The sequence below is a fragment of the Magallana gigas genome, chromosome 9, assembly GCF_963853765.1.
Source record: "Magallana gigas chromosome 9, xbMagGiga1.1, whole genome shotgun sequence".
NCBI classification, from domain to species: Eukaryota; Metazoa; Mollusca; class Bivalvia; order Ostreida; family Ostreidae; genus Magallana; species Magallana gigas.
In genome coordinates this window covers 49,895,543-49,908,938 of record NC_088861.1, presented here as the reverse complement: position 1 = coordinate 49,908,938, position 13,396 = coordinate 49,895,543, and the positions used below count along the sequence as shown (strand labels likewise).

The window sequence follows — 13,396 nt, the reverse complement described above, 5'->3', positions numbered from 1 at the left end:
GGGCTGCGAACTTCCGACTTCAAATTTTTGACAAGTAAAGATCTGCCTTACCACTGCAGTAAATGTACAACCAGACCTGATGGGAAGTTCGATTTTCAACTCTCACTGCAAAGATTAGCTGTTAACAGAAGGGATTTCAAGAAACTCCGCGATGCCGCTAAACTTGAAAAAATTCTCCTCAGAAATGAACCCAAATTTCTGTATGAAGATTCTGTAAAGGTTACTTTCAACAATTGGGCACTTAGCCGTGATGAAACTGCAGCGTCTTTGTTGGGGAAAAACTGGAATGGTCCCGTTCCAGTGATAGCTAAAGGAGATGGCAATTGTTTGTACAATTCTGTCTCGATTGCTATTTGTGGCCACGAACATTATGCAACGGAACTGCGACTTCGCACAGCTTTGGAACTTGTGGAACATAAAAACTTTTATGTAGACCAGGGCAAAGCTTCCCATTTAGATCTATGCAGTGAAGACATAGAAAAAACTATAGAAGATTGTCCAGTCATTGGAAACTTTTCCTCTCCATGGTCTATGCACGCTGCAAGCTCGGTAGTTTGTAAGCCCATTACCTCAATATATCCAGTCGTCAATGGACCCATGGACAAGTGTATTGTACTGCTCAACAGAACTTTCCAGCCTAGGGTTAAGAGTGTAAAGCATCCTCTTAAAATTATGTGGAGTGGACCAATGTCTAGGAATGGGACTTGGATTCCAAATCACTTTGCACCGCTATTGGAGTCATGCCATGTAAAAGAAACCAAAGTATTGGACTTAGACAGCGAAGAAGAATTTCCATCCTTACGAGCAGTTTCTCCAAGGCCGCAAAGTGAAGAATCATACATAGCTGTAGATGAAGATAGCCTACAATCAAAAGAGTACATAGAAATCGATGAGTCATCACCCCAAAATGTTCAAGTGGATCCTGGCGCAGATCTAGAAGAGTTTGAGGACTCATCATCCCAGAACGTTCAAGTAGAACCTGATGAAGATTCAGACTCAGAAGACAGGGGCAATGGTTCAATGATGAACATAACTTCATACAGTGACGTCAGCCATCCTTATAAAAACCCAGAACATAACTCACTACCAGGAAAATTTATGTCACTGGAAAAACAAATAGACATTCTGAAAAGTCATGAAGATTCGGTCGAAAATATTGCGTCGGAAATTCCAAACGGGGTCAAAGAAAATGTGTTTTTCCTGTTGCATGATAGTTTAAACGCAAAGCGAAGGTCCGAGGGCAAATCTTCAATCTATCCAGATGATTGTGGTTCCTGGCAACAGGGAAAAAACGTCACAAAGGCAGAATTCTTCTTGAAAACCCAGACAGGATATCAAAGTGTAAAAAAAGACAAAACAGGGACCTATTTTAGATTGCTGAAAGGAAAAAAGATGCCTCTGTCACCCCAGCCACATGAAGAACAAGTTATCACAGTGAAGCGGAAATATTCAACATTGGCCAGAGAACAGCGATTCAGAAAAAGAGTTACTTGGTTCGAGTCCGATCCGTTTCCAGAAATTGCTTTTGCTGAGTATATCGGGCCTTATCCGACTCAAAATCCCAGTATCCATGGTAATTCAAAGAGTAACAAGCCTTACCAACGACTGAGCGTGCGTCAAAAAGAGGTCATAGCAAGCAGTTTAGACAAAAATCAAGCACCCAGAGAAATAAAAGATGAGATCCATGCACACATCCCGGAAGAGCCAATAACTCTTAAAACGGCCAGAAACGCAAGGTACAATTATTTGAAACAAAAAAATCCGCAAGACAAACAAAATCTGGCTGATGACATTATCACAGTCCTGAACAAATGCTATGAAGACACTTCCTTTGTTCGAGAAGTACTAACATCAACCAAAAACAAACCCCCGAATGTGATTTTATATTCAGAAGAACAGATGATGTCACTTAGAACCTCCATTAAAAACGGGTGCATCATTGGAATTGACCGAACATTTAACGTTGGATCCTGCTACCTAACAGTTACTACCTTTAAGAACAAAAGCATACTTAAAAACGAGACTGGGGAACCGCCGATAATGTTAGGACCAATGTATTTGCATTGGGATGGATCCTACCACACGTATCAAAGGTTTCTTTCACACCTTCAGAGTGCATTGCGTGATATCGAACAGAAGATAATATTTGGAACAGACGGAGAAAAAGCACTATCAAATGCAATCAAGACATGCTTTCCTACTGCCATTCACACACTCTGCACGCGACATTTGAAAGAAAACTTAATTCACAATCTGAAAAATGTTCTTGCTCATCCAGAAATCCAGCCCATTATCAACGCGATTTTTTGCAGAACATCAGGACTTCTTACCCTGGAATGCGATGCGTCATACGAAGAAAAAGAAAACGAAATTAAAGAAAACAATATTCCATATTTAAACTCTTTTTTGGCAAAGATAAGGCGCGAAATTTATGATCAAAGGAAGCAGTAAAACTTTACTATCCCAAAACTATGGACAAACAACAACAACGAGTCCTACAACAACATTATTAAATTAAAAACAGATTGGAAAATAATGAAACTCCCGGCTTTAATAGATCTCTTACGAGAACTTGATGTATTACAGACCCGGAACATTCGTGATGCGTTGCATTCTAGGGGAGATTTTAAGATCTCGGTTCAAGCTGAAATTTTGAAGGTTCCCAACGAAGTATGGATAAATTTAACCGAAGAGCAGAGACAGAGACGTCTTTTCAGACTTTTGAATTTCCTGTTACCTACAGCATCCATCACCTCATCCGACGGGAGTTTGACAATTCCAAAAGTGTCAAATATAGCAAAAAAGCCAGGACAAACAAAAAGAGTGAAGTCATGCAAGACAAAAACGGTAACGAAGAAAATGAGAGTTTAATAGAAAAGAGAATAAACAAAAAGAAGTTGAGAAGATAAAAAAAAAGACACAAACAAACCAAAAAAAAAAAAAAAAAAAAAAAAAAAAAAATGGACCCTGAAGTAGAACCACGTCCACGTCGTGGGGTCTGGAAACATTCATTATGAATGGCCAAGAGTTCTACAATTTAAATTCAACTAATTTAAATTTCTGAACTTACATAATTTTAAATATTAACCTACAATATAACAAATAATATACAGCCCCTCCCTCCAAAAAAAGTAAACAAAAAAATCAAAAAACAAAATCAAAATCCAATACAAAAAAAAAAAAAAAATCAAAATAAAAAAATTAAAAAAAAAAAAAAATTAAGAAAATATGGACCCTGAAGTAGAACCACGTCCACGTCGTGGGGTCTGGAAACATTCACATTTTGAATGGCCAAGAGTTCTACGATTTTTTTTTTCATTTAAATTCTGAGATTTCCTTTTTAAAACATTCATATGTATTATGTTCGGTTAAATGATCGGGATCGATATTCTGAAAATATAGAATCGATCATTGAAATAGCAAAAATCCTGTATAATGAGTTTATATCCATTTTTTATAAAAATTCTTTCGATAAAAAATTAATAAAACATGTATCCTTACTGAAATACATACAAATAAATAATTTTAACTCATTAATTATTTAAAAAACACTAGAGTTCTCTAGAGTTCTCTAAAGTTCTCTAGAGTTCTCTGTTTAGTAGTACCCGTAACGAACGGCATTGTAGAAAAGAGAGAGCGTAATGCAGAAGATAAGTTGTGCATTTTTCGGTGTACACATGCATTTTCAAGTTACTGTGAAACATATGAACATGCACAGGGAACAATACTACATATTTGTATAAGGAGGGATATATTCTCGTGTGAATCGTTTACGAGGAAATTCTGACAGCCACACTGTCCATGTCGACGGATGTGTATGTTTCCATTGATCAGCCGTTGATAAGCTACGAGTAATAAAGGGGAAAAGATGGACATTAAAGTGTGTGATCTATTTGGATGTTACTGAAGAAGGTGAGGCTTTTTATTCCTTTTAAAGTTTCTTGTCTATAGTGGTTAAAATGTCAGCATGTTAACTGGTTAACATTTAGTCTATAGATGTACATGTAAGTACGTGCACACTGTCACTGATGTATGTTATTTTTCTAGTCCAGACAATATAAATCCTTTTAACAGAATTGAATCCCAAATGTTGTACCTTTCACTTGTTTTTTTCTCCTTTTTACCAGAATTTTGTGTAAATTACAATTCAATATATTGACAAAATCCACATGTGGCGAAAGTCATACATACAGTATACAAATATACATGTAGTTGGTACTGTACATAGATTTTCTTATGATATGTCCATCGCGTATGAATTTACAAATATATCTTGATGATTTAACATCTGCTGGGTTAAGAATTTTATAAGAATTACAGAGTTAGATGTTTTGTTATGGTGTGGGTGTTTGTTTACTAACGTGTACTTTTTACATTGTTTACTGGATGTTTAGACTTGCTCGAGGTTCATTGGTGACTGGAAAGGATGACCGAATTTATCTATTTAAAAAAAAATCAGATTGTGAATTTTCAACTCAAAATTCAAAGCAGGGTCTAATTAGAAACATATGTCATTGATCATATTCTTGTGCGGAAGACTCCAAATGTAGACATAAATACCCTGTAGACATACATGTAACATCAAGTAAATAAAATTGTATACTTCAGACTTCAGAGTTAAAACATGACTAAAAAGTCTTTAATATTTTTATGATGCCGATCAATGTATCATTATGTATCATTAGAGAGGTTTAGCAGACCAACGGGTACCCGGTACATGTACTTGTACATGTAGTTTACAAGTTAGAACTATGCGTACCACTCTACCAGTTCACATAATTTTTCTTGTTTAGTAGTTTTGATGTGTACTTGAATTGTCCTTGTTAATGTTTAAAATGTAATTTTTCATTTATATTCTCTTTTTTTAATCTGACTACTGGCAGTACTGGCATGCCAGCAGTTCTTGTCGAGGACCATTTCTCGCTGGTGCAATGTTACATCATATTTTCGTATATAATTTTATGTGTTGATAAAATGACGTAACAATGCACTGATGAAAAATAGTACTCAACGATAACTGATCGCATGCCAATATTGATTAATTACAGACAAAAACTGAAGGTTGCAAGTGTTATTTTTTATTGAACACCATTGTTTAAAATAACTTTTTATATATGTGACGGTCAGACCGGTTTAAATACCAGTGTTCAGTTGGTAGAGCACCTGACTAGAGATTCAGGGGGCCCAGGTTTAATTCCTGGTTTGGTCCTCCATTATTTCTCCCATCCTGTTACAATATTAAGGCTTGGACGTTTCTGTACTTAGCCGATTCGGTACATATCACTATACATGAGATGCGATACGATACATATCACGATACATTGCAACTAAATGAAAACATGAATAAGGGTTAAAAATTTATTCAATCTGTCGATGTATTACCGCATGTCCAAAGTTATTTTGATATATTTAAAATGAGCGTTGCACAATTTACAAATTACTTAAGTCTCATATACACTACTTTTTCATTAACAAGTAATCCAAAAGTTGTCCACACTCCAGATTTAGCTTCCTACAGGTTTGACAACTTTACGAGGTTTTCCGCCATCTTTGTACTTTCATATTAGGCGCGCAGACTAAAAAATAGCCAATATATGAAGCTCAGATATTTTTGGAAAATAAAACAAAGTCCGCATAGGTATCGTAATGTATTAATGGTAAATGTAACAATCCAAATATCGTCAAAATAAATACCGTGATGCACCGGTGCATCGGTGGATCGTTCCATCCCCATACAATATTGGTGTTGTAACCAACCCCTGGAACTGACAGGTTAACTCCTGCCAGGGGAAGAGCCAGGGGTGATCTTTGAGGGTGAAGATCATTTAAGGGGGGGGGGGATGTGATGGTCAGACTGGTTTGAATACCGGTGCCAGATACATGTAGCTCAGTTGGTAGAGCACTTGACTAGAGATTCAGAGGGCAAGGTTCGAATCCCAGTCTGTTCTGTCATTATTTCTCCCATCTTGTACATACCCCGGTATATATCAGATCTATTCAAGTCAGTGTCAGCTACATTATGCATAAACAATTTTACCCGCTCCTAAACCACAAACTTTCTTATTAGTGGATTCAGCTTACTGCTGATTGGCTGCTGTTGCAGCAGACTTATAATATATGCACGCACAAAACACAATGAACTTATCAGAGAATGAAAAATTCATCGAGTTACTTTCAACTGTTGGAATTTGGGTATTTTTTAAAAATGTATACTTGTGACAAAACATATGATTATGTGGTACATACAGCTGTAGCTTTATGAAGAAAATTTTGGTTAGACCATATATACCTATCATGCAAGTAAATGATATTTACAAAAAACTTGCAATTTATGGCGCACGAAATATACGCTACTTTTATAAAGATTGACATACATGTAATGTAACACATTCTGTGAAAAATAATCTATTAAAAATTCTTCATTAAGTTTACTCATACATGTTTTATGCTTATTACACATAGTATTGTTTTTAAAAAATGTAATTTAAAAGAAAAGAAACCAAAACCCTCGCCAAATTTATTTGCAAAAAAAAAAACCGGTAGAATTGATAAAACATGGTATACCAGAAGGAAATACATGTACTTTGAGCTAATTATTTTTTTTTTTTTATTTCAGCTCAAAACAGCCTCTTGTTACCACATGGCTTTTACCGGTACCTGTTGATTCTTGTGGGTCAGCTCCTGAGATTAACCTGTCACCTCTATCCACATGCATATTCCTTGTGTTCTACAGACTATTTACCGGTAATTCAAATTAAATCCGATAATGCATGAACAATAATGGAACTTGAAGAAAGCATCATGCCATGTTGTGGTTTGTGTTTGATAAGAAATTATGAAAACAAAATTAAGGCTGTTTAAAGAAATTCATAATTGCTGTGAAAATTTGTTTTTCAATAAAAGTATGCAATTATGTTTCCTTTATTTTTTATTTCATAAAGATATTTAGATGTGTTTACATAATTGAAAAATCCCCCCCCCCTCCCCTCTATTTAATTGTCTGCATTAAGATTACATGTAGGATATGTAAATGTACATTTGACTTTGAAATAACATCTGCTATGATAATTACTTTTGAAATGAACAAGAAACAACCTATTTCTACCTTTCTAAGGTATATATGCAGAAAAAAAAGTAGAAAAACATGTCAAATTTGAACATTTTTCATTGAAATCAACTCTGTCTTCAGCTACCTGGGTGTGTTATGATTTAATTCTAATTTAAGGCAGATGTCTAACTTGTAGGTTGTAACTTACTGTTTTAGCATGGTTAGAAGGAGACTAGAAATCAGAATAGATTAGATATTCACTATATATGATTGTTAGCTTACTTTTTTCATGAAAACAAAAAATCACAAGCAGGACAGCTGTCTATTTGTTAATTAAAATGGTACAAATCATACAATAAACAAATAAAGATCAAATTTTAGAATCATTGATGATTGTTTTCAAATATGTGTGAGAAATTACTCAAGGAAATTGCCACACGTTTCATAAAATTAGGTAAAACATTTCAAACCATGACTTTTTATGAAAATCAAAAGATTGGGGGGGGGGGGGGTATACATGTAAGGGTATTTCTAAGTGATGTGAAGCTTTTATCATGATTATATCATGTAGGCATATGTTGTATTGTATAAGGTTTCTTTTTAAAGGTGGTTGAACAACAGTTGACCTCTAAAAGGTCAGGTAAAGATGTTTTACTATGGAGAACCCTGTAAATCTGTGTTTACTAAAAGAAATTGGAAATGGTGGGTTCACTTAAATGGCCATATTTTTATTAAACCTCAATGGAATTGGCAATATGTGGTATTCTTTTTCTCAGAATTGCTTTAGCTTTCTTATTCTAAGACAAACCGTCTTTTCATAAAAATGTTAGTGTACTAAGTTAAAGGTACAAGGAACAGTTTCGGATAAAGTATCGTCAATATTTTTGTAAAATTGAGAGTGACTGTACTTGAAGGTTTATCATTGAAATGAAATGAATTTTAACGATTATCAATAGTTAAAGGGATGTCTCTTGTTGGAATTGGTAAGCAATATTAAGGCCCCTAATTTTAAGTACATGAGAAGCAGAAATAAATTGTGAAACTTGCGGCTATGACAGATGTGTTGACTTTACAGTGAAATTGAAGGTTACAAACGGGAGGTTATATAACATGAAATGTAGGTGGATGGGATATTATATGCCTATTTAGTATTTACTGGGTATGAGGACAATAGCAAGTTTATTGTCCCCCAAGACAGCAACTATTTAATGAGGCAAAGCCAAGGGAAATAGTTGCTGTGGAGTGGGACAATAATCTTGCTATTGTCCGAATAGTCAGTTAATTGGTATTTCATTATACAGAAGAAAACTTTATTTGTCAGCGATGCAGAATTTCTTGATGATAAACAAATTAGAGTTAAATCAAACTTTGTATTTAATGCGGCGATCTTATTAGGTCAGAGGTGTTCCGAGTTTAAGGTGATATGGGACACTTCCATGTTGTGACATATTGTTTATCGAAATAAACAATAAAATAAAGTGTAATTATATAAGTACATGTAGTTTCTTTTCAAAAATGGTCACCTAACTCCTTAACGCAGTGGGTTAGAGGGTTTACTAGGAACCTGTAAGTCATGAGTTCGAATCCCGCTGGGGTTTTTACAATTTTTACCTTTTCAAATATTTTTAAAAGCTATTTTTTGGTTAAATATTGTAAAATTTGAAAATTCTAAACGGGTGAAAATTTTTCAATTATATGGTACTTTAATCCACATTAATATCGACAGATGTCCCATACCACCTTAAAAAGGAGGGAAATCAAATTCTGCTGATGAATGGTTTTGATGACTATTCACCAAGGGCAGATAGCATGGATACTATTTTAAATTAGATAAAAAGGCATGTTTATGCGGGCGCCTTCTAGTGATCAATTTGTCCGTCTGTCCATCCGAGATTGCTTGACTGGAGCATAGCTTCTCTCCCCTTGGCCCAGTCTGGCTCATACCTCATCCACAGGGTTCCTTTGGTTGAAGGATGCGCAGTGACCTTGAACCATGTTTTTAGGTATAAGGTTAAGGTCATAGCAGAATTATATATATAAAATCCTTGTCTGGGGCATATCTTTTTTCCCTTTGGTCCAATCTGGCTAATACTCGCAGAGTGTCTCGATGGTTAAACGATGTGCAGTGACCTTGCATGGAATTTCTAGGTAACGGGTGAAGATCATATCGGATCATGCAAAAATCCTTTTTTGAGAGCATATATACTTTCTACTAACCCCTATTTGGCTCAGACTTCACATAAGCAGAGCTTTTGAGTAAAGGGTGTGTAGTGACCTTGAACCTATTTTCAGTGAAAAGAAACTGTGAAGGTCATAGCAGAATTATATTTTTAAAAATCCTTGTCCGGAGTATATCTTCTCTCCCTTTGCTCCATTCAGCCTCATACTTCACCCACATGATGCCTTTGATCAAAATATATGCAATGACCTCGAATGATATTTGTAGATGAAGAGTCAAGGTCATATCAGAACACACAAAAATCCATATTTTAAGAGCATAGATATACTCTCCTTTTAGCCCCTATTTGGCTAATATTTTACCTTTACAGAGTTTATTGGTTAATGGCGTGCAGTGACCTTGAACCAACTCTGTCAATGTGAAGGTCATAGCAGATCTTTTTAAAATTAGTTTTAGACAGTAGATTATTTTCCAAATATGCTTAATCTTGGTCAGATTGAACAAAAATGCATGTATGTTAGGGGGAATGAAATTGAATTAAAAGTTCTATGCCAGCTGGAAAAATTTCAAGTTAACGGTCAAGGTCAAAGCAAAATTCTCTGAAATAACATAAGCGGGGCCCTTTGAAATGTTCACCATTTCAATGTTGTCTGGTTCATAGTAATTTTACATAGAAAATATTCACAGAGGTACAGTAAAGTAAACTTAACATCGATAAGTTTCTGACAATTAATGACGCAACGAGCACACAGTACGAAAGGTCAACCCTTTGAAAAGCAGTGAAGAGGAAAAGTTGCACAGAATTATGTTTTAAACAAAATTGATTTTTTACGTAAATTTTAATTTTGCATTCTGGGTTAAGGAAAAAGATGTTAGTTCAAGGTAAAGTTAACTTGTACCTTAAATGAAGCCAAATTTGTTAAGTCGTACTTAAACACATTGTTTTTTTTGTTAAGTCGTTCTTGAAATGGTTAAGGGTTTTTGGTTAAGTCGTGCTTAAACCATTCGGATTATGTTAAGTTGTACCAAAAATCATTCGGTTTTTTTAATCTTTTTGTACTTGGGTTTCTTTGTTACTAGATTAAGAACTCTGCTTCTTAGACGTACTTCTAGCGTTGCTTTCGACATTAGCGGAAAACCCACTCGTTGCTTTGCAACGAGCTTTGCTCTAGTTATTAAGGTCTTCCGTTTCCAACGGAAGACCTTATTGTTTTTCTTCGGTTTTTTTTTCTCATTAGGGTCTTCCGTTTTCAACGGAAGACCCTCTTGTTATTCTTCGGTTTCTTTTTAGGGTCTTCCGTTTTCAACGGAAGACCCTCTTGTTATTCTTCGGTTTCTTTTTATTATTAAGGTCTTCCGTTTCCAACGGAAGACCTTATTGTTTTTCTTCGGTTTTTTTTTCTCATTCTTCTCCTTTTTTTTTCTTACCGATTTTGTGTCAGCGATTACTCGAAAACTGTTTGATCGATTTTAATAAAATTTGCAGATCTTATTGACATTAGTTTTAACTTGATCGGAAATTTTTTTGGTTGATGACGTCATTTCCGTTTTTGAAATATCGACGTTTTCTTGATTTTCAGAGTGTCGGCTTGTCCAAGAGAGTTATGAAAAACTATAAAAGATATTAAGTTCAAAATTTCAGGAATGATAGACAAAAGATTGTAGATATGTAATAAGGCATTAATAAATTTCAGGCACAAAAGGCGCTAAAGCTCGGTAGGGCTCGAAAAATGAGATGAAAAAAGCGTTGTGATTTTGCTTGGTTTTCTTAGATTATCTTTTTTCTCACAAATATTTTGTTAAGACGTGTAGAAGAACAAATATTTATATTTACAAGACCTTTAGTTTGACACCTAGAAAAAGGGGCTGGCCCCTCAAATTAAGGACCTAGAATCCTTCAAAGTTTTCACTTTATAACTCAAAAGCGGTTAAGATTTCGATATGGCTGTCGCGGCAAAAGTTGTTCATTATGATCTTATTAATGTCGTTACAATAATATTTTGTTCGGGTATTGCGTAATATGAGTGTAAAAAGCCAGACTTGTTACCATGTATTTGTGTTTTATTTGGCAAATAAACGGGGTATTTGTGCGTATAACTGACATAAAGGGTACCGGTTTACACACGGAAAGTGTTTAAACAGTTTAGTTATTTTCTAGTGAAACACATTATGGATAAAAGAACTGTTTCTATGCAATGCATTTGAGTCGCATTTAAAATCTAGCTGTATACCGAACTGTGTATGTTAACAATTACGTATCCGATCCCTTGCCGCAGCCGAGGAAATAGGTCACGAATGGACTAGCGAGTGGTCTGCCGTTATTTAATACACAAGATTTGCGTCTTGCTGTAATGCACACATGGGTTTTTTATGTAGCTGCAAACACAAAACTTCCGATTTTAATGATTTTAATAGTAAATAAAAAAGATTATACCTTTACCTAATACCATAGACAGTGTACTAGCTTGCATTCGGAAAGTGTTTAAACAGTTTAATTCTTTTCTAGGGAAATATATTATGTGTATAAGAATCGCTTCTAAGCAATGTATTTGAGTCGCATTTAAAATCTTGCTAGCTGTATTCCGAGCTTCATGTATGTAAACAATTATACGTATCCGATCCTTGCCCGTGGCCGAGAAAATAGGTCGCGGCTGGACTAGCGAGCGGTCTGCCGTTATCCAATACACAAGATATACGCATTGTTGTAATGCACACACGGGTTTATTTATGTAGCTGCAAACACAATGAATTCAGATTTTAACGATATTAAAGAGTAAATAAAGAAAGACTATATTATTACCTACGAAGTATTGCTGTTTTGCTCTCGTAGGTTAAAAAAAAAAATAGATAGAATGGCTGTCATTGAAAAAAAGGCGTTCTTTGTGTTCTTGTCTATGTCATGAAACAGTTTTATTGTTGGAAAATAAAATTCAGTTATCAAACTGCAAACGTTAACAGTTCAAACCCACCACGTTGAGTGTACATTTTCATAACACGGGCCGAGGAGATGCCGCGCTAGTGGACAGCCGATTCACTGTAGGACACATGCTTCTCGTGTTTATACGTTATCACACATTCCAATGCCCATTGATTCGTTGTTATTTTCATTTCCAATTATATTGGTTAACGATGCATCAAACCATTGATTTAAATCATAGTTCGTATAATAAAGGGAAAAAAAAGCTGCCATCAATGAATATAATACAATTGTACGTTTTACAGTCGTACGATTTGAAATGTAAATAAATTCACTTGTGTCCGTTTGTGACATTTTGCTGCTGAGAATTAAATGCATTACACTACCAATTTCAACAAAATATAGGCGATATTCACATATCTATGATAATGTGATACTTCATTTGGCTAACAAAATATTAGAATTTTTATGAGTTATGAGAGAGAGAGAGAGAGAGAGAGAGAGAGAGAGAGTGTGTTAAGCAGGATGTAGTAAGTAAAAGTTGAAATATATTTAAAGCTATACACGCTATAATTTACGTCAATTTTGAATCACAGTGAAAACGCATGTGGTTGTCTACTAATAAAAGTTATCCTTAATCTGTAAATTACAATGGTGAATTCCATCTAGTTACAAAGATATAGATTTTTAATTGTTTATTTTCATGCCAGGAAAATAGACCTTTTCATGAATATTGATGAAGGAAGAGCGAAACCGACCTCATTGCGCATGTCCGCGGAGAACTAGGTGGTCGTTATTGTTTGCCTAATTAAATATCCAACTTGATTTTTAATATGCTTAACAGTGTTAATTTGAAATACATACATGTATAATGAGTAAAATACGTTTGTCATTCACGATACCCTTACTTATAGGATCTATAAATAGCACATAGGGGAAAACACAGGTCTACGTCATTTTTTTAAAGGAAGTATTCATATCTACTCACAGGCTTGTATTTTTTTCTTTTGTTTGTACTCGTATATCGGACAAATTTATGCTTTACTGAAAATATCCTTTCCTTTGTGAAACTATCACAATTATGAAGATGTTGACCCTTCACCAGTTGTGGTATGATAGACTAAATTTAGCTGTCGATATCACGTGATAGATTGATATTCACGAGGAGGCATTACTTTCCTAGCAGGAAAATAAATACTTTTTATTGTTTAATATTTGATATATTTGTTACGTGATCGAATTGAGCATTATA

General features: G+C 34.9%; 2 protein-coding genes across 3 annotated transcripts in view; one reads left to right on the top strand and one right to left on the bottom strand.

Moving 5' to 3' along the window:
* Positions 1-6,913, top strand: part of LOC117691114 (uncharacterized) — a 139,913-nt gene extending 133,000 nt beyond the window's left edge. Inside the window, exon 6 of the mRNA XM_066071669.1 lies at positions 6,617-6,913. Coding sequence (XP_065927741.1) covers positions 6,617-6,774 — 158 coding nt within the window. The 3' untranslated portion in view covers positions 6,775-6,913. The remainder of the gene's footprint in view (positions 1-6,616) is intronic.
* LOC105331445 (uncharacterized) overlaps positions 1-13,396 on the bottom strand; it is a 91,492-nt gene that overhangs the window by 31,807 nt on the left and 46,289 nt on the right. The gene's annotated exons all lie outside the window — the stretch shown is intronic.